General features: G+C 39.1%; 5 protein-coding genes across 6 annotated transcripts in view; 1 reads left to right on the top strand and 4 right to left on the bottom strand.

The window, feature by feature from the left end:
- The window catches only part of slco1c1 (solute carrier organic anion transporter family, member 1C1), a 37,421-nt gene extending 35,172 nt beyond the window's left edge, over nt 1-2,249 (top strand). The window contains exon 15 of the mRNA XM_008288210.1: nt 1,760-2,249. Coding sequence (XP_008286432.1) covers nt 1,760-1,997 — 238 coding nt within the window. The 3' untranslated portion in view covers nt 1,998-2,249. The remainder of the gene's footprint in view (nt 1-1,759) is intronic.
- A 3,656-nt stretch (nt 2,250-5,905) lies between these two features.
- Nucleotides 5,906-11,273, bottom strand: bcap29 (B cell receptor associated protein 29). The gene is made up of 8 exons (XM_008288208.1): nt 11,187-11,273; nt 9,762-9,894; nt 9,476-9,576; nt 8,959-9,106; nt 8,739-8,874; nt 8,069-8,171; nt 7,782-7,882; nt 5,906-7,254 (listed from the first exon to the last, which is right to left on the bottom strand). The coding sequence occupies exons 2-8, from the start codon at nt 9,851-9,853 to the stop codon at nt 7,219-7,221; spliced, it is 717 nt and encodes a 238-aa protein (XP_008286430.1). The 5' UTR covers nt 9,854-9,894; nt 11,187-11,273; the 3' UTR covers nt 5,906-7,218.
- A 1,198-nt stretch (nt 11,274-12,471) lies between these two features.
- On the bottom strand, nt 12,472-15,431 carry dus4l (dihydrouridine synthase 4-like (S. cerevisiae)). Its single transcript, XM_008288207.1, has 6 exons — nt 15,098-15,431; nt 14,866-14,987; nt 13,883-14,000; nt 13,474-13,596; nt 12,927-13,153; nt 12,472-12,818 (listed from the first exon to the last, which is right to left on the bottom strand). The coding sequence occupies exons 1-6, from the start codon at nt 15,187-15,189 to the stop codon at nt 12,553-12,555; spliced, it is 948 nt and encodes a 315-aa protein (XP_008286429.1). The 5' UTR covers nt 15,190-15,431; the 3' UTR covers nt 12,472-12,552.
- A 1,406-nt stretch (nt 15,432-16,837) lies between these two features.
- The window catches only part of rflnb (refilin B), an 8,127-nt gene continuing 155 nt past the window's right edge, over nt 16,838-24,809 (bottom strand). The window contains exons 2-4 of one of the 2 annotated variants that reach the window (XM_008288205.1): nt 18,869-19,265; nt 18,394-18,488; nt 16,838-18,304 (exon numbers count right to left, since the gene is read on the bottom strand). In XM_008288205.1, the coding sequence (XP_008286427.1) occupies nt 17,986-18,304; nt 18,394-18,488; nt 18,869-19,066 (612 nt within the window). In that variant the 5' untranslated portion in view covers nt 19,067-19,265 and the 3' untranslated portion in view covers nt 16,838-17,985. Of the gene's footprint in view, nt 18,305-18,393; nt 18,489-18,868; nt 19,407-24,809 lie in introns of those variants that run through there. The other variant, XM_008288204.1, reaches the window with a different exon arrangement.
- vps53 (VPS53 subunit of GARP complex) overlaps nt 19,625-24,809 on the bottom strand; it is a 27,084-nt gene continuing 21,899 nt past the window's right edge. Inside the window, exons 21-22 of the mRNA XM_008288206.1 lie at nt 21,630-21,734; nt 19,625-20,949 (exon numbers count right to left, since the gene is read on the bottom strand). Coding sequence (XP_008286428.1) covers nt 20,779-20,949; nt 21,630-21,734 — 276 coding nt within the window. The 3' untranslated portion in view covers nt 19,625-20,778. The remainder of the gene's footprint in view (nt 20,950-21,629; nt 21,735-24,809) is intronic.

The following is a 24,809-nucleotide window of genomic DNA, read 5'->3' as shown; positions in this document are numbered from 1 at the left end:
GGGATTCATAACTCTGTAAACTTGGAACACATAGACATGACAAAACACCTTTTTAGATTCTTAAACTTGATGAGAATGTTACAGAACCATGAACAGGATCAGTCCGTGTCAATTCAGGTAGAATTCAGGAAATGTGTTGCTGCACTGTCAGATTTTATTGATAAAAAATGTGTTCAGTGGTGGCAAAAATTAAGTTTTCTTAAATACTATATAGAATAGAATTTTGATAATTTCCTATTTTTTCACAGCTTGGATATTCAGTTTTTAAAAAAGTAGGAGAGCTTGGAAGTTACATTCAGGGTTCATTATTGCCAGAAATATAACTCCCAGAGCCATGAATTTTGGTCAGGACACAGAAAAAAAAAAGTGTTTCCAGCAGATCCAAATTGAATGGCTCAAGCAGAGGCCAAATTTCGAATTATTGGCCCTTGAAAATGGAAAAAAGTCCAACATTTTTAAACAAGGGTGTTATTGGGGCTCCAGAAAGTTCCTGTAAAAGCGTATATTTATGGATTCATCCACATTTCCTGCTAGAAACACTATCTTTGGTCGACATTTCACCAAATTTTAGGAAAGTAGAATTGGACATGTGGCAACTATGGCAAGCCAAGGTTCCAGTTTTTATTTTTTTTTTTGACGTCAAAACATTTTTACAGAACTAAATTTTGGCTCCCAAATAGCAAATAAATGAAGTCCAACTCTAAAGCAGTGGAGCTGAAATAACACAGACTGAGTCAGTAGCAAATTGGTCATACTTTCATAATGCTACTTTGAGAAATATGAACAAATGTAAACTAAAAAACAATCTGACTTCATCATTCCTGTTTTATATTTTGGCAAAATACAGTCGTCCTCAAATGTATTCATACCCTTCCATTAAAGAAAAGGCAAAACTAAAAATAGTCACTCAAATAACTAGAATCTTAAAAAAGTAATAATGAATGAAAATTTGCTAAATTCTAATTTAGTGAAATAAGACATTGCTTTTGTATGGAAGCACATTGCAGTCAGTGGGTAAAAAAAAAAAAATTTGACACCCTATCTTGTAATTACGAGATCCTGATCTGAGAAAAGATCTCGTATTTACGAAAAAAGATCAGGATCTTGTAACTACGAGATGAGGAAAGGTACCGCATTGGCCACTGTTTCACTCAGAAAACTGCACACCCAGGAAGAGGTAAATGCATATGTGAGATATACGTTATCTAGATAAGATACCGTATATAATTAATAATTACGAGATCTTTTCTCGTAAATACGACATCCTTTCTCAGATCAGGATCTCGTAATTACGAGATATGGTGTCTATTTTTTTACCCACTGAATGCAATGCACTTCCGTACTTTTGAATTGTGGTTGAAAAGAATAATTAAAAAAGACAAAACTGTCCCAGACAAATTAGAGCACTTTGCTGATGAGCAGTGGACCAAAATCAAAATACCTGTCAACAGGTGCAGGAGTCTGATGGAGAGTTACAGAAAACACTGGACTACAGTGATTGGCTCAAAGGGTAGTTCAACAAAATATTAGGTCCCATCATGCTTGTTTGCTTGTATTTTTTCATATTTCTGTTGAACCGCAATTCAAAAGCAATGTCATGATTTTCATTTTTTATTTATTATTACTTTTGTCAATTCTAACTTATTTCAGTGACAGCTGATTTATCCTTCTTTAATGGGAGGGTATGAATACATTTGAGGACGACTGTAGGTGTAACTTTCATCAAATCAATTCTACTTTTGACTTCCTCACTCCTCAGGATAGCATATCTGGGCCTGACTCTGAGCCTGCGGACTATCTCGTTTATTATATGCATCCCGGGCTTCATCCTGCTCAGCCGACAGCTGAAGAAGGAGGAACGAAGCGGCATCCACGGAGCGCTGACCAACGGTGGAACTGAACTGGAGGCGCTCAGGAAGGAAGAGTTTGTGATTTCTAACTCTGAGCAATCGCAACACACGTCAGACAACAGCACAGACAGACAGACACGGCTGTGACGGATCCCAGCAGAACTGACCCTCCTCCCCCCTCCTCTCGACTCCTTCACTCATACGTATACAGCCACAGTATGTACAGAGCGATGCTGTACACATGTGCACACACTCACACGAACGAGATTTGCAGGGAATCACATATTGTATCTAATCATCTCATGTAAAGCATAAAATTCTATATTTGTACTACTGGACCTGGGAAGGCTTTGTGAATTTAACACAAATTTGATATAACTAAAATAGTTCTTGAATGTACATGCTGTTGTTGGTTTTTTTTTCCCTTATAAAGAAAAGCGCAACAATATTTTTCAGTTTTAATGCTGGCAGATCGGACAGGAAATGTGACTCGTACAGACTACTGCAAAACAGTACAATTGTTGAACACCAGCATTTATTAAGCTGCCTCTTGTTTTTATTTCTTTTTCGAATGAAGTTTTTCTTCCTGACGCCAGTGTTACTGAACAGAAGAGGTAAAGTGGCCTTAGAAACCAGAGCAGAGGCACAACACACACACACACAAGATCATTTTAAAAAAAAAAAAAGGGCCTTCAAAGAAATGAGAGGGGTTTTTTATTTTCCTGAAATTTACATAAAAAGCAACAGGTTAATGTAGAAATACGTGCCTGGATGTGTATTTCGCTCACTTAAACAGGACTTTGCAGTTGTTGATTTGACATATGTGCCTCATTCCCTCAACAGTTACCTCTAAATGTGTGTGTCATCCGTCTTGCTGATAGTAGAGGGCGATTTTGTTACATTTTGAACAGAGATATTTGAATACTATTTCATACTACCTACAAGTCTTTATACTCATTTAGCAAAAGAAGGTTTAATTTCTGACTAAAACTTCTGCCTTTGACTTAAAGCCCACAGTTAGGTTTCATCGTATCGCGGTTTGTGTTGTGCGCTTTCTGGATGTTGACTTGTTCCTTTGGTATTCGTAATCACTAAAAATGGAAATTGTGTTTTAGTGAAATCTGCTCGTTAAGTGGAGGCGGTTCTGGTGTCAGTATCAATGACAACCACAAGGACTTCAAATCTTTTTTTGTTTTATACTTTCAGCAAACACTGGTTGAGTCAACCCTCATTTTTACATCATAGAATTGGGACAAAATATTGTATTAAGAGCACACAGCATAGGAAACTTACTGAAACACTGATAATTAGAATGAAATCGCTCAGAAGTATCTCTTTTGATCTTATAGGGCTCCATAGAGATACAGTCGTCCTCAAACTTATTCATACCCTTCCACTAAAGAAGGTAAAAAACAGCTGTTGAAATAAGTTGAAATTGACAAAAGTAATAATAAATAAAACTGTAATGAAAATGACAACCCTTTGAGCCAATCACTGCAATCAAGTGTTTTCTGTAACTCTCAATCAGACTTCTGCACCTGTTGGCAGGTGTTTTGGTCCAATGCTCAACTGCTCATCAGCAAAGTGCTCTAATTTGTCTGGGACAGTTTTTTTTTTCTATTCAACCACAATTCAAAAGCAATGTTTTATTTCACTAAATTATAATTTACCAAATTTGTTTTTATTATCACTTTTTCAAGTTTCTAGTTATTTGAATGACTATTGTGAGTTTTGCCTTTTCTTTAATGGAAGGGTATGAATACATTTGAGGACGACTGTACATCGCTGTGCCTTGGATGTGTCTCCAATTTTGGACTGGTGCAACATTTTTAATTCATTTACTGTATATTGTCCCAGTCTTTGGGCAAACCCCCCTACTGTGTGTAAAGAACTACCATAGAAACTCTGTATATGGTGCTGACGTGTCAGAGCTCTGCTTCCTCTTCTTCAGTCATTGATATTATATGTGTCACTGGCTAGTGTTTTTATGTTGTATCAGTTTGTTTTTTTTTGGTGCATATTTTTGTATGTGAAAGAAGTCAGCTGTGCCAAAACCCACAAACATCATGATCTCTGCTCAGGTTTTTCCTATCAGTTTCATTCTCATGAAAATCTCAAAGTCCCTTTTTGTGAAACCAGGTAATAAGTTCTCAAAATGACATCAGTCCACAAGTAAGACAAGAAGCATGTAATTCTTTTCTAAGACTGTTTTCAGGGTTCATATGTGCCCTGGAAACCTTGTTAATTTTTAGACCAGTTTTCGGGTCATTAAAAATACAGAAAATGAAAAACAAGCTGGACATTTTCAGCATGTCTGAGAGCAAACTGTCAAATATCTGACAGAACTGACGGCTAAAATGAATACCTCACAAGGTTTGCTTTTTTTGAAACTGACGGCCAAAGTACTGATACCACCGACAGAGTGAAGGATTAATATCTAAAAAGTTGCTCCATCACACCATTATTCTTTAGTACAATTGTATTTGCATCTTTGCTGCTGTCGCACAATACTGGTGCTTAACCACCACTCATATTCAGCGTTTACAGAGAATTTAAACTTGTCAGAAAGTAAAAACCAGCCAACCTTTCCCAGTATCCATCCGTAATCACATACAGAGACAGATAAATGTGTTTGATGTGAAATTAATGTTTCATTATCCCAACCCGTGATCGAGTTGATCAACAAGAGCGATCAACAGAATTGGACAAGTACATTCATAAGTAGTACTGATGCACTCACCTCAGAAAGAATGCCATTAGTCTCCCTTATATGTCACTAAATTAGCCGTTTTTAACAAACAGTATCTGCATCCATAGCAGAGATCCTGTCCTGGTATTACTGGTAATAAAAACGTTGATTACAACCAAATGTTGTGGTATCATCCAACCCTAACAGGAGCTTTGTGTGATCATGTCCGAGAACGAGCTTCTTTTTTTAAACAACGTGTCGTCTTCATAATAATGACAGTAGCATAACCTCTGAATCCTCAAAGAAAATGAAGGATACTCACAATGTAGCACATGTACTGTTAGTCTGCTGTAGGATACCGACGTCTCACCACAGAGGATAGGAGATAGGCTCTTTTCAGACAGTGCTGAAGCTACCCTCTGGTTTTACAGTTAAGGGGAACTTAGATGACAGCACTGAACTACCGATTCTCCGTTTAATCGTCTTATTGTTACGAAACGGTGTTAGATGGCCTTAATGTTGTTTAACACTATTCTGGATAATACTGTCTAGATCTGTCTTGATCAATTTTTTTTCTTTTTAAATACGGTTATTTTTCAGCAAAAATTGTCCTAAACCTGAAAGTAATTCCTAAAGCAGTTTTACCTTGGATGTGTAACACCCTTCCACCAATGCAAGCAGATCAGAAAATAAGGATCTGTTAATATTATTGTCATTGCGGTTTGCCTAAACCTTCCCCCTAACTGGTGAACAGGAAGCTAACTACAGTGTTGTTTGTCTGGACTATTTGCATTTTTTCCATATCAGGCTCCAACAGCGGCTCGCCCAGCTGAGTGTTCAGTTAAGGCTCGGGTTAGTGCTAGAGTCAATGGTTGTCGTCCTCTAATTACAAAGCCATGGATCGACACATAAAGGAGACTTCAGTAAAGAGGAACTTGACTTAGGGAGTGATCCTCATCAAACATCCCATCCTTACATCAAAGATCATGTCCTGATAATGTATTTCTTGAAAAGAATGGGAGCCCAGCTCATTTCCAAAATGGATGCATACCATTTTTCAACTTGCAGGACGTGGTGACTGTATAATCTTTTGAATTCAGGTTCATTTTCAGGCACAGACAGACTCAGAGAGAAGCAGTGAGAGGTATAGACGATGGAACTCATTATCTCAATAATGTAAGGCATTTACTTGCATTAAAGAAATCAGAATGTAAATAATTTTCTTGGATTATTTTTGTAAAATTTCAAGGAATATCTTAAATGTAACACTAAAATAAAAACTTTTAATATGCAATCAAACGGTGTTTTTGGCGTCATTCATTGATTGTGTTCATGTAAAAAATGCAAAACAAGGCACAAGATAAAGTTTTTGTTGTTGTTGTTGTTGTTGTTTTTATTAAAGAAAATGTCCTACATCCACTTAAAAGGCACTTCAATCTGATTTCCGTGTACAAAAGAAATATAACACAATCTGAACAAGCACGTATCTAATTTTATGACCTAAAAATGAATTGTGGTAAACCCCTTGAATACCTACTTTAGCACAGAGAACCAGGAAACCTTGAAATGTGGTAATTACGACCTAAGCTCCTCCTTTACAGTGACGTGGCTCTAAATAACGGAAACACAACAGGCATACATTCCTGTTTCATGGCACACACTTAAAAGGTAAAAAAAAAATCCCAGTGTGCCCTCATGCAAAAATAAGCGTGTAAAATTCAGTGCAGCAAATTTTAAAGAATCTGGACCCTCAGTGGAATCAGAAACATACATAAGATACTCTCTCACCCACATGAAGTCTATTCTATTTTAAGACTAAAACAAGATCCTAAGTGCTGGAAATTACATTTTCTATCCACACAGATATTCTGTTTTATTTATGTTCATATATATGTTTCAGCTGATGTTCATCAGCATTTACAGCTTTAAATTAAGAGAGGAAACTTAAAGGGAAATTATGTATATGCTAGATGTTGAGACCTCTAACTGTTATCATCAAAAACACGTGAGCGTGATTTGTCGAGGTGCAACTGTACATGCAAACTCTATTTGGACAGTTATGCAAGCACACGCTGACTACAAACTTCTCTCAAGCGCACAGCGGGTGCAGCAGATGTCCCTACAGCATTCAATAATAAAGAAGGAAACCTCTCAATAGAAAAATACATGTGAAGACGTTTAACGCAGGAATAGGTAGCTCTGGCTCTCAACATATCTCTCACTCTACACTGTGCAAATGGCTGAAACAAACAACACAAACCTAAAAACGCTCACCTTTGTTGCATATTTAACATAGTAAGTACTCTGTGATCATACCTGAGTCAATTTCTCACTGAATTCTCTCCAATTACCTTGCACAATTAATCTGCCAGATAGCGTACACTTGAAAAACCAATCCTCTTAGTCACACTGCACCAGGCAGAAACAGGAAACCATCAAGTATTACTCACTCAATTTAAGCCAGTCTGGTGCCCAAATAGAAATTCACCTCCTTCAAAAGCGTTACTGATACCAGCCAAAAGTCTGTTCTTCAGAGGAGCCAATCCTGGTTTTATTATATGCACTATGACACACAGCGTTATATGAAGGTAAAGCATATGCAGTGGCTCTCTTGTGATTGGTCTAAGTAGCCGTGTAAACACACCAACCGTTTTACGTTTTACCAACATTTTACGAAAGCTAGTCGTCCTTTTTATCCCCACTATCCTGAAGATTCTGAAAGAATAAGAATATGAAAAGAAGACATCAGTTAATATGTTCAGTTATTTTATAAAGCTACATAAATGTATTAGAGGTTTTAAGATTTGACTAAACCTAAAAAAAAAAAAAAAAAAAATCATATTTGGAGGAAATAATGCAGCAAAATCTACTGCTTGTGTGTTGTATTAGTTGAGAGTCTGAACATGAACAGGATTTACAGTCATTTAGAGTTGTTTTGAGCAAATCAGCGTATACATCTATATGGACAGGCCAGTCATTTAGAGGCCTATTCTGAGGCCTATGCTGTGTTCTAACACACGTGAGGATGATTTGTGTTTTAACACAGCATAGGCCAATTTAGTCAGTCAGACCTTTTTCAGTTGAGTTTAGTTTGATGATAAATGGAAAACATCTTAAAACATGAAATACAGAGGAGCCATGCCTGATGTTAACTGGCTTGAACGCCACTCTGAAATTGTTATATCAAAGTACTGAATGACCCAACAAGTCATTATCCTGCTGTGTTTACAGCTCAGCCTTACCTGAAGCTCCTGATGTTCTTTCAACAATCTGTCATACTCCCTGGCGAGGCCATCCGTCTGCTTCTTCATTACATCTGCCTCTGACTGGGACTTCTTCAGGGCTGGAGAGGAAACAATGACACATCAACATCAAGTCATCCTAAGCGATAAGATGTGGCAAGCTGTAAAGGCTACAATTCTTATATCAGCATCCCTGATAACATAAAAGGCCATAAAACCAAACACCAAGCCTGTAAAAGCAATGCAAATATTCAAGTGGGTGTGTGCGAATGTATATGGATATTAACCTTCTCCTGAAGTCTTCAGTTCTTCCTTGAGTTTCTCTACTTCTTTCCTCAGCAGTTCCATGCCCTCTGCAGTAGCCTTGTCACCCTTCCCTTCCATCAGAGTCTGAAAGACATTGAATAACATCAATCTGAGGTACACAAAATTAAAAAGTTATCAGATGTGTTACTCTTATGTTAAACATTGTGTATTTACATCTAGAGCTGCCGCATGAGGGGAATCAAACTATGTAACACACAGGCAAATAGAATACATAATGTGTGTCTGCTATGTGGGGAATTCATCAGATTGATCATCAGATCAATTATGCAGGCTACAAATGTAGATACAGGAAAGGTGTGGATTAAAGTTTGAAGTTGAGTTGCACTGTGGGTAATGTAGATACCAGGTTTCAAAAAAGGAAGAAGACCGTGCAGAATAAAGAAGATAGCACTCTCCTTTTCCAAAACCACCAGGAGTCAGATACACACTTTGAACTGTGGTCTACAGTAACTGCAAGCTAATATATATATGATTAAAATTTCGATTTTTTTTTTTTTTTAATAGCACAGACTGACTTAACATCTGTACAATGCATTTTATGTAGTTGTAGTTCTAGAGTGGGTTATGTACTGGATGCAATAATAGTGCAGGTATACTTCTGAGTTATAACCCAGCCAGTGTGGAGCCTACCTGTTTCAGCAGCTCATTGTCTTTCAAGTATTTCTCAGCAGTCTGGTTAGAGCGCTCAGCCTGTGCCTGAAGAGCAGCTGTACTTCCAGACACAGATGCCAGTTGGTTAATTAAGGTGATCAGTCGCTTCATAACCCTGAAAAAAAAATAACATGGGTTAGAAGAAGATCTGGTTAAAGGTATAGACTTGGGGTTGCATTATATGACAGCAGTGACTCACAGCCAGAGGAAGACAGCAAAGCCGGAGATGTAGAGGTTCCTCTGGGCCCTAAAAAGCTTCATGTGCAGGTGGTCAAACATATTTGGTTGCAGCTTGGCTTCTGTGCCAACGTCTCTGCTGGAATATTTCCTCACTTCACGGACAGCATCTAAAGAAGAGCCGCACACCACAGGTTACAAACAAGAAATTTCAGATTTACACTATTTCTTCTGCGTGCCATATTCACAGAGAAATTTTGCCAACAGTTAAAAACATCTCTAGGGATGAGATTAAATAAGTAAACTTGGCTTTCCCATTTGAGCTTTCAAAGCTACATTCCTCATTTCAATTGCAGTAGTCAATAACTGCCCCAACTTCCTAAAACACTGTACAGTTAATGTTTCAAAACCCAGTTCATACTATTTGATGTAACAACATCTTCAGCTTAGAGCTGTTACCCAGCTACAAAGTACGGTAAAAAATAAAAAATACACATATGTGTGTATATATATATGGAGACAGCTGACGTTATGCTTACCAAGGAAGAGAACAATCAGTATTATGATCATGGTGAGAAACACTTTGTTCCAAAACCGTGCCATAAAGTTCCAGATCCTCAGCTGGAAAATGCTCTGCCACCTGCAAAAACACATGCAAAAGCATTCAAAAACATGGAGCATGTAACAGATCATTACACTACATAATATTCAACCTATTTTCTAAAGGATCACCACCGTTGTCGGTATATTTGTCAACACAAAACACACAGCTTGTTCTGTTTCTGGTAATGCAAACTTGACACACATATAGTGACCGGTACTTACCTCCTGGCCGAGATGAAGGGTAAGCACAGGATGACAATGACGCCAATCTCTGCATACAGAAAGAGCGCCACAGCAGTCCATTGCAAACCCATCTTTACTGAGGGCTTCTGAAGTTAACCGGTAAAAGATACACCTGTAACACAAGAGAACAAATAGTGAGCCTGACTCACCTCTCTGAGGTGAACTACACAATAAAGAATACACACCTTAGTTAGTATAGCTGAGACTTTAAGGTACAGAGTGTGTAGGATTTCTATTGTTAGACAACAATACCACCAGTGTTGAGAAACAACAACTTAAGCTGCTCAGCCACTCTGTTCATAGTTCACATACTTGAACATAAAATCACAGAGGCCACAGTTAATGCTGTCAAACTCACGTTCATTCATGCAAATATTCAACATTTATTTAAACACTTAAGGCCTTACTTCCAATGTAGCTGACTAAGAAAATAAAAGGTATCGGCACACAAAAGAAATTAAAGATATATATACATTAAAAGGCAAAGTCAGTAAAATAACTAAAACATGAATTACAGCATTGAAGTTTCAAATAAGTTAAAATGTAAAACCTGAATTGCCCTTTGGATAAAAATGAGTCAAGCTGTAGATTGTTGTGCAGGTTATACCAGGTTGCAGGTGACCAGTCGGTCAAACTGGACTAAAGCTCAGTAAAAACAGTCTGTGCTTGCAGTGTGATCCAATCATTAGAGTACAGTGTGTATTAAGGGCCCACATTAAAACGCAGTAATGAGGTAATGTTAAAGGGGTATAAAACAGTACAAGTCATAGAGATAAATAAAATCCAGGCCTTACAGAGAGGTAGGGCCAGTCAACTTTAGCATACAGCTCACAGTGATGAACATTATCACAGCAATAAATCTTATTGCAGAGTGATTCACAGCGGTCAAGGACTTAAGATGGTACAAAATGTCACCATCATCCAGTATTGACAGTAAAGCAACATAAAGAAAAGTTAGACTATTTAATTTATTCTTATAAAAGAAGCCAATTATTCGGCATGTTAGCCACTAATGCGGACACATGATACTTAGGAGTCAGCTTTTCCTCTCCCCAAATTCACAGATGTTTGTACTAAGAAACACTTTTAATATATGTACCATTAAAAATAAAAAACCATGTTGTTAAAAGCAACGTTATTGTCCGTATAAGGCCACCAAAATCAATAGTTAACAACAGTGTGCGTGTTTACATGTGTATTAGAGGCACATACATACAGAATTTCACCCTTTTCATCTCCACGTTCAGAATCATTAATCCAATGCTTGTTAGCAGACTAGCTAAAGCTAACGTTTAACTAACGCGGGTGATGCGGATGCAGCGAAGCAGTCTAACGTTTAAAACTGTTAGTAAGGTAAATATCTAAAGTCATGCAACAATTCAGGTGTCAACTGACACAACTTACCAACAAAACGCCAAACAATTGGCAAAAAGAGAGTTAACTAGTTGTTAACTTGTGAAATCAGCCGAGCAAACTTTCTCTTCCTGGTCCAGCGTCTTTGGCTCCAACCAACAGTCTGAAGGATCAGTCCCGTTTTTTCAAAATAAAACTAATAGGAAGCTATTAAATGATGTTTGGTTGTCACAGTGTCATCGATTAACATACACGGGAAAGACTTGTGTTTGTTCAATGGTTTAGTATCGGTTCCTGTTAATGTTCACAGATTTTAAATCTTTTCTTGTGTTTGTACTTTTGTCTGTACACTCCCGTCCTTTGTTTTGGATTCGGGAAACTAATTTTGACTTTTACATTGAAGGCACATTTACATTACATTGGTCTGCTTGTCCTTTACATTCAAGTATACTGGTATTTTCACCGATGGAGTATTTATATTCTTTCTGTTGTTACTGTAATAATCGTTAGTAAAAGAAAAAAAATAGAATAAATTACAGTGATTTCAAATAGCAGAAAATAAATCACTGTATTAGTATCATATTGTACTTTTTATTATTTTTCTACACTTTTAACCTCGTATTATTAATTTGTTGCATTACCTTTTATATTGCGGATATTTAAAATCAAACCATTCTAGTGCTCTTTGTAGTTATGGGGCTACAGTAGTACATGTTATACATGTTGTGAAAGTAAAATCAATTGTATGCTCTTAAGTTATCATGTGTTTGTAGGTTTACAATCCATTCAAAAATAATTTCTTCTATATTTTCTTGGAGAAGCAAAATGCTTACATGTTTAGGATAACAGATTTCCGTGATGGCACATTTGAGTGTAACATAATGAGGGCTAAAAACAGAGATCTCGGGTCATCTCTGGTATGGAGTTTCAGAGACTCCTTGATCAACTTATGGAATGTAGACTAGGCTCCAGGTATTTCTAGTGGGATGCTTTAACATCTCTGGGAAGATGTTTTGTCTATCAAGTCACTGAGAAAACATTTTTGTGTTTACTGTCATGTTATCAATAAGCTATCATTCTTGTTCTTTGGGAGAATAAGGGGTGCTGGATAAATCTTGTCTCTTTCTCCCCATTGCACTGGAATAAATTTGCCAATAACCCAGCAAAGTGTTTATTAAATAATGTAAGGCATGAAGAGTCATGGCAATATATCCACAACATATCATTCAGATAAGACCAGCACTATTAACAACTATATATTCCATTTAATTTTACGACATGGCGACTGTTAAGACTCGACAGAAGAAAACAAAGGAATAAAGACAGACATCAATGATACAATTATAGCTTTTCAGCTTTATTTGGCATAAAAACAAAACAATAACACTAAAATGCAAACCATCACATTTCAATATGCTCATGTTCCGAGATCATGAACTGACCCGTATGTGCTCTGGAGGTAATCTATTACTGCTGAGGTACTCGATAGAGAATTGAACACTTTTCTCTCCGGCTGGGAGCTGACCCTCTCCAGCATGTAGATGAGATGGTGATGAAAGCATGTGAATGGAGTTCCCTGCTCTATAGAGATGTCCACCCAGTCCCATACACACTCCAATGGAGTGTCCTCATAGCCGGCGAACATGGCAGGATTAGCAAGCAACCCCCGAGCTGCCATCACACCTAATAAGCAAATCCATACAAACAAGAAGATTATTGGCATTTATGCATCTGTAATAAATTGATATGTGTATTTGGTCAATAGTGTAATTGTGCTAAAAACAAACATACCATCGACACCAGTAAGCTGGTGAGTAGACTCCACATCACGAAGGTACTTTATGTCCCCATTGGCAATGACTGGGACGGATACACTGTCTTTGATCGTCTTTATGGCATCATAATGCACCGGCTGGTGGCGTTCTTCTGCTGTACGGCCGTGGACTGTTATCCATGATACACCGGCTGATTCAGCCTTCTGACACAGATCCACTGTTCGCTTCAAGTCCTTGTGAATTCTGTAGACAAAGTGATTCAGTGAAAATAACAATAATTTAAAAAAACAAAACAAAAAAACTATTACTCAAACAGAAGATCAGAGTTGCACATTCAGGATGAAATGACAGATAAATCACATGAAATACAGTACAATAGGCATTTTTCATACATAGAAAAAGTACATACACAATCTTGATTCAGATCCCTTAGATTAATTTTAATTGTGAACTGAAACAGAGAAATACTAAGTACATACAGATACACTGACACATCTGCAGTTGGTTAATACCAGTTTTTAGTATCTAGCATAATGTCAAACTGTTTACATTTTTTTTTTTACCTTATTTTGATGGAGGCTGTGTAGTTTGGATTGTCCACTTGGTTTCTGACCTGTCTAACCATGTCTTTCACAAGTTCAGGCTTGTTGATGAGGCATGCACCATACCCAGCTGACATAGCCCATCTGAAAACACAACAACAAAACTAATCAAATAACTTCTGCAAGATGTGCAGGCCTTCGTTTGATTTGTATCTAACTATCCAACGTAGTACCTTTTTATAAGCATCTGAAATACAATGTAAGTAATAGAGATCAAAGCAGAAACATAAAAGTTTCCATTACAAATGAGTAGGTCAAACAAATTGTCTGATCCTCTGTAAAAATCTGCTCCTAAAAACTGTTCAAATAACAGAGTCATAAAAGACAAATGGAGGCCAAATGCATTACGGCCTACAGCCAGTATCTGCACCTCTGGGGACAGCCACAGTTGAGATCAACTCCGTCTGAGAAAGGTGCCACCACACAGGCTGCGTCAGCCAGGGTCTGGGCATCATGAGCTGCAAACTGCACTATCAGAGGCCGGTCACCTGAGGAGGAAAAGACAACAATAATGAATACTTCCCATTACCTTATTATTTCTCACTGTTATGACACAATAGCAGCATGCATACTGATCAAAAATATGTATGCAGCATGTACTATTTTATTAAATTCTATCCATTCAAGTATTTGTTTTGTCAACACACAGCATCTCTACAACAGTATGGATGCCATGAAACAACAAAGTATGCACTGTACTGGAATAATAGATCTACATGGAAGTCACACACCAGAAATCAAGTCAGTAAAGACTCTTACATCTGCGTAAGGTTATTAGGGTTTATGTTGCAGATTTGTATAATGTTCATCCAGAGCATTATGTGGCAAATTGTCTGTTGTACCATGTTGTCTGAACTGATTTCTGAGATGACAAATGGCGGAGATGTTGGCATTCATGTGCCTGGCTATGACTCTAACTGACATGCCAGCATTCAGCATCCTAACTGCCTGTTCTGGTCTTTATCTTGTGATCTTCGGCTTCATGTCATTTGAATAAAGCTGCACGATTACGATGGCCTTTTATAGGTATTGGTCAAATGAGTGTCTGTGTGTTGGTCATGCAATCTGATCATCGTCCTTTAAAGTCACATCCGACTTGGGTGTGGATTAAGTCAGTGGTTGAGAATTTGTCACCACTTAAATAGCTCCAAAGCCTTCTTCTACTTCTAACAGTAGCAATGATTTTTTTTTTTTTTTTTTAACTTTCTCCCTAAGTCAGAAAAAAGACCACTTGCATGTTGTGTTTATAAATTAGTGCACAATACATACTAACTTATTCACCACATGGCAAGAAAAACAACACAACAGGAAGACATGGTAGCACCCAACTCCTATTACCATGTTACTACTCACGTTCGTTGGTAGTGAACTCGCTGTCTCTGGCTTTGACAGATCGCATGAAGTCAGCAGCAACTATCATTGGCGTGAAACAGATATCACAGTTGTACTTCCTAACCAAGGACCTGAACGCAAGCCTGCAGGAAAACAGACACACAGCATTGTACATATGCTTCACGTGGTGCAGCAGTGCAAAAACAACAAATGTAACAGCTACAATTACAGGAAGAAAGCAAAATCCTCTTACTTTGAGTATCGAACCATCGGGGCACATATTTTCAGGACTTTCCCCTTTTCAAACATGTCCATGATGTTCGTGTTGCCGCTGGAAGTCTTCATTCTTCACAACTTAGCACTGTTAGCCACGTAGCATAGCAAGCTAACTATCTCAGTATCCGAGAGAAGACTTTCGCTGAACAACAACTTCTGTCGTCTGACATCTATGTCGTTGTTTTAAGAAAAAAACGGACTTGATATACACTGTAAATCACCGTCCTGCCGCACATAGATACACACATACAGCGACGTTTACCTGCAAACCACAACGATGCTTGAGTGGGACATGCGAGGAAAAAAATGTGGGCGTGTCTACGACCTCTGAACCGTTGCGTCACGCAGCGTGAGCTTTACTTCTTTATTTTTAAATTCTACAAATACATTTCCACTTTATTGAGGAAATAATTTTCTACTTTAAAATAGTTTAAATAGCTAAAAAATGTAAAAATGTGGTTCGATGTAGCGACGATACATTTACGTTCTAACCAGTCATGCCATGCTGCCTTCAGGTACTGTGGGGAAAAGTAGCTTTCGAGCTTTCGAGTTTTCAGATTGGACACAACACTACGAATAACTTGATAAAAGATCAAATAAAACTTTAATTTCGAAGGGAATTCTTGAACAGAGGTTATTATGTGCATGCGAATAGGTGAAAACAAATGTAATGTCCTCATAAAGTTCGATATTACAACTACTTTTATTATTCTAAATAAAGCTTGAAATGTATAGAAATAATGTTGACTTTAAATTACCTGTTTCTATCTCATTCTGCACCAATAGGATGATGTGAGGCATGCATGTACACACAAATTAACAAAATATCTATCAATAACATAAATGTCAAATGCTTAGAGTAAACTTAGTTTTATCTTTATGAGAAGCTTCATTATTTAACTGATCAGCTCACTGCTTGCGACACATCACAAGTGAGATGAGTTATGCATAGTAAAAAGACAAATGAGGTGGCAGTGCAAGAGGTTTCCAAATTCTATCCTCTCATCAGGGCACTACTTACTAAAAGGTGAGAGCATCTTTTGAAGAATCCCCTCTGGCACAGATCTGATCAAGACACGTTTAACTAATGGAATAAGCTCTAACACTGCTGTGATTTATTCATACCCTAAAGCCAATCAGGAGAACACACACACACACGCACACACAGATAGTGAGAGAATGAAAAGCAAATAGGCTTTTGCACTTTCCTTCTGTGGCCATGGGAGGGCATTGCAGTAACACAATTCCAAAAACAAAAAACAAAAAAACATCTCCTTGACAAGTCACCCCAGAATAAATGTTTTTTTTTTTTTTTTTGATGTCTCAATAAATCAATAGCACATCCATCACTCGTGATTGTTTTAGTGGCTGTAATATGACCACCTAAACACAGTTGGTCTACTCAATGGCATTTGATCTTTGATGTTCAAAGTTTCAAAAATTGTTAAAAAACTTCAATAATTCACTTTTTTTTCCTTTTGGGACACAAACTGAACATAAAGATATTCTCTTGTGCAGATATACTCATTTTTCCCTGAGTAAATTGAGAAAAATCTCAGCACATGATAACTAATTTTTTTTAGAATTTCTACTCATTATGCCTGTGGTCCAGGCTATGAGTATGTTTGTTATTTTGCAGGCCAACATAATATTTATCTCTATCATTTGTCATCCTCCAAGAAGGATGGCCTCTACCTCCTCATAAAACACACAACTGTTGAACTCATGATGACTTTATTTCAAACTGGCACTGAATAAGTGACTAATATCAAAAAGAAGCATCAACAGATACATTAACAAGGTACAAAAGGCATCACAAAAAATATCCCTTGCCACAACAGTGGAGAGACCCGTTAATCAGGTGATAAAATCTCAGATCCTAAAACTTCAACAGAATAAATACAATTTCAATCCAAGTCACGGCAAAGAAAGTTCTAGCAGTGGAATGCAGCTTGTTACTTTCACTAGTGAAGCAAGTGAGTGATATCAACATACTATCCACTTTTCAGTAAACTCCACACTCATGATCCATCTATGCTACCTACTTAGTCTATTTGTTTTAGCTTACACATCTCAATGAACAGGAAAGTTCCCTCAATCTATCGACATTTTACAAACTGCAGCCGTAAACTGTGGCAAGAGTTAAGGCCTGCGAAGAGCTTAGCTGTGTTACACTGTGCACAAATACACAATACCCTGTGAAAAACACGTGAAAAGTATCAACACATCCTTTGTACAGTGCGAATGTGTGAGTGATTTATCATGAATTCAAACCCCAGAAACACAGTTAACCGCTCTTGTACTCCTTATCTGGTTACTAAACTAGCAGTCTCAACATACTCTTCCCTTTGATTACAACAGATCATATGCACTGAGGCAAGCCTCTTTGCTTTAAAATTTTAAAACCGTGTCACCTGACCAAGTTGATGTAACAGAAGTAGAATTATTTTGCTGAAGGCACGCAAGTATTCTCTTCATCTTGGTCCATATTAGTCCGTTCTACCGCCGATAAAAACTAAATAAAATACGATTATGCCTCGGGAAACTTTTCAACAAGCTACAAACTGAAGCGTTTAATAAAACAGCCATGCCAGTGGATAGCTTCACTCATTGACAGGGATGAAAACCCATCAAGACATGGATTGCATGTTTAATCCATTTAACTCATGTCTTAACCAATCTTTCTGTAACATCACAGCACAGATTCCTCCAGTCCACAGCTTGTGATGGGTGCTTATAGGAAGGCAGACTACACAACTGTAAAGAGACAACACAGCAGGTCAGTGGCAGCCAGCTTTAAGGGGGAGAACCGGTACAAAGGCCATGGGAATGACTGTCATCGCATGTCCCCAGCCATCTCTGCTCTCACTGAGATAACTTTCTGTGGCCCGCCGCCTGCAGCTCCACACTCGAGAGGAACCGCCTGGATAGCCGGTGGCAGTCGTAGCTCAGCTCTGTTGTGTAGACGGTGCTGGTTTTCTTGGGGTAGACGATCGTGGTGCTCTTGAAGCTTTGGGGACGGTGGCGGGGCTGGAGCTCCAGCTGTGTCTTGTAGTGGCGCCAGGTGCTGTGGGACACGGCCACGACGGTCTGCCTGCAGCGTTCGAGGCCCTGGCCCCACGGCTGCAGGGCCACGTCCTGGATGAAGTGGCGGTCCGAGTCGTAGTGCACCGAGGAGGTGTATCTGTGGATGGAGGAGAATGCGACGGTGTTATTTGGTGGAAAAACAATGCAAAGTCCTCTGCTACAGCTGTCCTATCGACTCCAACCCACCTCACTTCCTTTGGCGGTAATGGATCAAGTGCTATGCCTTCCCCAAAGGACAGCGGGTGCAGCTGTGGGAAAGATCGAGCAGGTAAAACTGGAACCTGCAACACAGGGAATGAATCAGCTTCACAGTCAACACATGAGGAGCTGCAAGTTCTCATTGACCCAGTTCACTGCTGAATTGACCCACTTTCTCCAGTTGGCCTGAGCATGGAGCAAGTTTTCCTCTCAAGTCAAAGAACTTTAACAAACATAACATTTAGTTCACTGAAGAAGAAAAAAACAGCTAAACAATACTGTGAGTGGAGGACAGCATCTGAGCCAACTTCCTGTGGCAACATCTATTCAAATGCTTTAACAGGATAAACAACGTATGCATTTAAGGAAGGCACAGGAGATGCCAAATGGTGCGTTTGAGGGCTTGCTTCAGAAAAAAAAAAAAGGATTTAAAACCAGACAAAATAGGAGCAGCGTTACCTACCAGGGAGCCCCTTCCTTCGTCTTCGGACACCGGGCTCACACCTCCCGCTTTATCCGCGCACACAGGCAGCAGCCAGGCGCTGGGGCTCGGACTGGGGGGCAACCCAGAGTCCGGGCTATCGAGTCCTCTATCAGCCCTGCAGCTCATATCCAGAGGATCTCCTTCGCATACATTCGGCAAGTTCAACCTGCCGACCATTTCTAGTGAAGAAATTTGCAAAACTCCAGCGAGCAAGACGCAGGTTACGAAAGGGGTTTGTAGTTCCTCCTCTTCTTATTTTCTTGCAAAATCCCTGGGAGCTGCTGTTGAGCTTCTTCCCGGACAGCACGCACGGCTGCACGCTGGAAAGATCATCAAACCAGGCGGCTCCACAGACGCCTCCGACCCCTCGGACCTCCTTTCACCTTCACATTAAAAACGCAGCAGCCGACTCCACAGCGAATGCGCGTAAAAGTCACCAGAGAAAGTTTATTTACTTCTGTGATAGGCGGAGAAAGAGCGAGTGGCTCCTGCTGCCCGCGGCTCTTCTTCAAACTCCCTCAAAGGAGGCTTTCAGATCCGCAGACATGGAGAAGGAAACGCCCTTCGGAGCGTTTCCTGGCTGCCGATTGGTTGGGAGATAATTGGCAACCAGACACTGGGAACTTTTCCAGATCCTCATTTAAATTGGTAAAAAAAAAAAATCAGGTTGATGTGTCTTCCTGGTATTGTGCAGAATGCGTAAAGTGGAACAGCACACACCCACTTGATGAAACATAAGGGGAAAATTTGTGGCAATGTTTTAATAGTGTTGCCAGTGGAGCATACAATTCAGACAATAGAAACGAGTTAACATTTTGTACCTGAAGGCAGGACTTGGTACACTAATGCAGTTGTTTATCTGATCTACAAGGACTTTGCAAGACTTGAGAGGCACTGGTATCAAAACAAATGAACAAAGCCAAATAAGTTCTCTTTCCGTTGCGGAGAGTGTGATGTATTGTGTTTGATATCATCCAGAGGGCAATTGGAAAAAACAAACAAAAAAAAACATGGGACCAACCTATCCTGGGAACAATTTCTAGGACAAAAGATATTGTTTCTCAAGCTATGTGGGATTTTGCAGTTTGCCCTTCAGAACTGATTAAATGAAACATGAATGAACACACTCTCTTGCAAACAAAACTTTGATTTCTTCTAAGTGTAAAAAGAGACAGAATATCAATATATTGGAATCGTAAAAATAATGACAACACACATGGAGTGTGTGGTTAAAAAGATGACCGTGTTTCATTATTATAGTACAAGGGATCCTCTTTGTCCTCAGCTTGAGAAACTATCCAAGTTCATTTTAGGCCACTAGGATGCATGTAGCTTTTATTGGATGGCTGAGACTCGCACTAATTCCAACCCATTACTCCCCATATTAAATTAAGACAGCTGAGGAAAACCATGGCTATCCTTGAATTAATTATATTCAGAAAACATCAACTTTAATTAAGATCAGGCTTCCTAATATTCATCGTGGATTAGATATGTCACAAAGAAGCAGCCAGAGGCTCTCTGAGCTGAATTTAGTTAACAACACTACATTCGGTCTTCTGAGTGCAAATACACTGTGCAACAATGAAGTAATGTTACAAAGCTCAGACGTTAGTGTCGCAAAAAAAAAAACAACGTGGAAAATTACAGAAGTACATGATATGTAACAACAGCAAGTAACAGTTGAGGAAGTTTCTTCATAATCCAGCATCAACTTGGGTTCATCGTACTGTCAGTCAGAAAATTCAGCCAACTTTTTGCTCTTTCTGTAATTCTCCACCACAGCTGAAAGGAGCGTAATGAAGTCTTTGAGATGAATAACTTCAAGGAAGTTGAAGGCCATCCCAGCCTACACTCCTTTTCACTCTCAAGATGTGATTTCAGTGTGTTCACAGTCTCTTCTTGATTAGTTTCTCCAGTTTGCGGATACGGGAGGATTCCTGCTCAGGGGTGGGGGTGCTGAAGGACAGAGAGGGGCCGCCGTCAGCCCCAGACGGTGGGGTGGGCAGCCTCTGTCGGAACAGCTCCAGCATGCTGCTCTGTTCACTGCGCTTCAGACCCTACGTCATAAAGAATTAAACACACAAAACAACAAGAACACATATCAGTAAGCGCTTGTTGGTTCATAATAAAAGATCAGACAACATGTGCACTACAAAATTTGGTGAAAACAGGCAAGATACAAGAACAGTCAATGCTATGATTTTAAAAGAACAGTTTGACATTTTGGAAATGTGTTTATTTGTATTCCCGTTTGAAATGGATAACAACCATGGCCTTCTGTAAAGCAACAGGCTGTAGTTTTTTTTTCTCACAGTATTTTTATCGTAGGAATTAAACAAACAAGATATATAATGTGAGCTTTACAGGTTCTAGTTGGTAGATTTTGTTGCCGTTGGATAAGGACATTGGAGAGTGGTTTGGATTTCAACAAGAACTCAAAAAGGCAATACAAAATTTGGGATGCGAGAAAATGCAAAGATATGATTTTAAAGGAACAGAAGACATTTTAGGAGATACGTTTAATTGCTTTTTGTTTGTTGTTTTTACTAGTCAAAAACCTACTGTATCTGTATGTTCAGCTTTATCCAACAGCTACAAAACCTACCTGCCAAAACCTCGAAAACTCACATTATGCATCTTGTTTGTTGAAGTAATATAAAACATACAGTGTAAAAAAAACTACAGGAACTCAAATAAACTATTTACTCACATTACTGTTAGAATCAAAATGCCTCACCTTCATGTCCAGAATCTTCTGGAAGGTCTCAGGATTGCCATCAGCCAGGAGCTTGATGTAGTTATCAACAAATACCACTGGTGGTTCATGTGGGGCCATCACCACCTGCAGAAAAACAGAGCTTAACATTGGTTTCACCGCCCACCACACACACACACACACACACACACCAACACGCACACACACTTCCCTGTGAACCATCATACGACGACCCAAGAGATCTTTAAATGATCCCACATGGGGCAGCTATGGCCCAAATGAGCGAAAGGGGGGCTACAACTGACAGAACCGAGTAGTTCTAGCTGCAAACAAAGTGGAGACTATGATTCTATATTTAGGTCCCCACTCCTCAGACTTTTCTCCTTTTACACACCAATTACTCCACGCACGAGTGGGCAAGAATTAGCTTCACCGGTAATTATTTTGGGGGTATAATGAGCCTGGGCAAAAATCAGCATTAGTCAAGAACAGGCAAAAAAGTTTAATGGGGCACAAGTCTTTCTGGATTGAATTCTCTTGGTTGATTTTTTTTTCTTCCAACAATAGAGACTGGGTGGAAAACGTGGATCGGATAGCATTTTTTAAAGCCGCAACAAAGAAGGCAGACCAACACATGGCTGACAGACCCCCCCGCCCCACCTACCTACCATCTCATGCGTACGAGTCCGCATAGGGACCAGCTCACAAACCGTTTCTCCGATCCTTTACTTCAAAAGTGACTTAATGTGTCCTTTCAAGCTTTACTTCTCTTTTAACTCGAGGTAAAATACATGAGAACATGAGCTGAGCAGAGGGAGTGAGTGGAGGAATCACAAGCAGGAGAGACAGAGAGGGAAGAGCTGGCATGAAAGGCTCAGGATCGTGTGGAATTCTTTGCTTTCTTACTAGCCCTGCTGACTGAGTGATTTACTTAGCAACTGTCCTGGAGCCAGGCCAAAGGAAAGGCCTGTAGGGACCTTGTAAAAAAAGGAAAATGGGGGGGGTGGGGGGTTTAAGAATGAAAACGGGCATGAAAAAGGGAGAGAGAGGGAGAAACAGAGTGAGGTGGGGGGCACTCTGGCTGAACAAGGGTGGGGATGAGGGTTACCTTTTAAATACTCCCCAGAAGAGAACTTCAGAAGTGGGAGAGAGAGCTGGGGCTATGGTGGGCTGGGCTGGGATAGTGTGGAAAACAGCCACGTCTCACAAGCATTGTACCGGCCAAGAGACGCTGTCTCAGGCAGACAGAAAGAATCCTATGTACTTTGAACATAACTGAGCACTGGTTCACAAACCAGACAGTCCAGACATATTTATCTCCAACACTCAAAGAAGATACTTTGACAGCTACACAAAGATTTAAGAGATGGGATCTTCATTGGAAATGAAAAATCACAGTAATTATTCTCCTATGAGAACTGATGTCAAAGTTAATATTTTATCTGTTTAAAGCTACATTCATCAAGATGTTTTCATTTAATTTTTGATTGTGAATCAAGTGGCTGTGTGTAACCTCAAAGGGGCCTCCAGAGTAATTATCAACCAACTCTGTAGTTCAACTGAGCTTTCTGGACTGTTTTCGCATCTTTTAGCTCGTTCTTTTGGTTTTATGACACAGAACTGTACAGTTATGGTTCAGTCGTACCACTGGCTACTTCGGGCAGCAGCTTTTTATCAAACAAGCGCTATTATTCTCACTGTACACTACCTGTCCAGCAGAGAAACAAAGCAGGCAACACTGAAAACCAAAGTCGTTGGAGACAAAACCGAACTAAAAGCAGTGTGAGTACTGAATGTGCATTATTCATGTAGCCAGAAACACAGCTCCAAAAAAATGATTATATTGTTTTATTATTCCTAGACGTGAACTGATTGCTAATACATCACTGTTGTGTTTACAGCTTGTTCTGCTGCTTCCAAGACACAAAAAATACCAATTTATGTTGCTTTAAGTGGCAATCACACTCTATTCACAGCATTCAGCATAGTTTGGATTAAAATGAGATCTTAAGATATACTACAGAACCATAAGATAAAATATGTGCAGCTTTTTAAATGCAAACAATCCAAAAGCAAATATCTTAACCTAAATACGGTGAATAATTATTCTTGTTTTGCTTGACTGTAGTGCAATAATCAGGCAATAAAATATGAGCAAACATCATGGCAAGCTTATATAGTGGATAATTCTCAGAGGAGCTCATCTAAATATTAACAATACAAAAACAAGCTTTAAAACTCCAGTTTTTCCCTCTGGACTATTTATACAAGTTCTGTATAAATCAAAACTTGCAAACACAATACTGTTCAAAGAGTTTAGACTGCACTTAATTAAGTCATTAATTAATACAAGGTATGCTGCACTGGGCTATCTGCTTAAATCTCAAAGTGAGCTTTAAATACTTAAAGTGCTCCTCTCTCCCACTCATTTGCAGTTTCTCAGTGGGGGTAAGCCAGATTTAATTTCAAGCCACAGCCTCACTGAGTGTAATTTAAAACTATCGTTGAGTCGAGGCAGAGGAATTCTTGTATTGACCTTCTTTCAATGGGTTTGTCTTTCAGAAGCTTCAGTCTTAGCCAAAGGTGGAAGCAATTACCTGTGAGGAACCTTGATGTTACACAAAGTCGATGGCTAAAATGCTGGCCACAGTACAAAAGCTTCTCTCTTTCCAAAGTCAAAAATGCTCACAGAAGAAATCTTTGAGTGGCTCTTTACAAATAGTTTCTTTTAGACTGAGAACTCATATCTTTCCTGTTCTTCTACCAGGAACAAAAGTAGATTTTTTTCCTCTACATTTTCCTGCGATTGTGCAGCATTTCTATTACGTGGAACTGTTACGAAATTGGATTCTATCCCTTTTCTGTCATTACAAGTATTGCTGAGAATTTTCTTCTCTCGTGTGTTTGGTGTCAGGGCATTTCTGGTGACAGCTACCCTGGTATCACATTTCAAGCCTTCACAATGATTATTTTGTCCCCTGCTGTCACAGTAATGCACGTGGATCAATCAAAGGCCTTCATGCAGCGTCAGCTACGTCTGTAAGAGCTCTTCAGAAGCCGTATAGATCACATTCCAGCTGTAGGGGCCCGCTGGCAGGCGAATTCAGAAAGAGCAGACAGTAGAGGGCTGATGAGAATGCATTCATATAGTTCTATATAGTGAAAGCCTCTTTAATGTATGGCAGATGACTGGAAATTCGT

This window comes from Stegastes partitus, unplaced genomic scaffold (assembly GCF_000690725.1).
Source record: "Stegastes partitus isolate 25-593 unplaced genomic scaffold, Stegastes_partitus-1.0.2 Scaffold547, whole genome shotgun sequence".
Taxonomy (NCBI): Eukaryota; Metazoa; Chordata; class Actinopteri; family Pomacentridae; genus Stegastes; species Stegastes partitus.
Note: the sequence above shows the minus strand (reverse complement) of the source record. Positions and strands in the feature narration are given on the sequence as shown.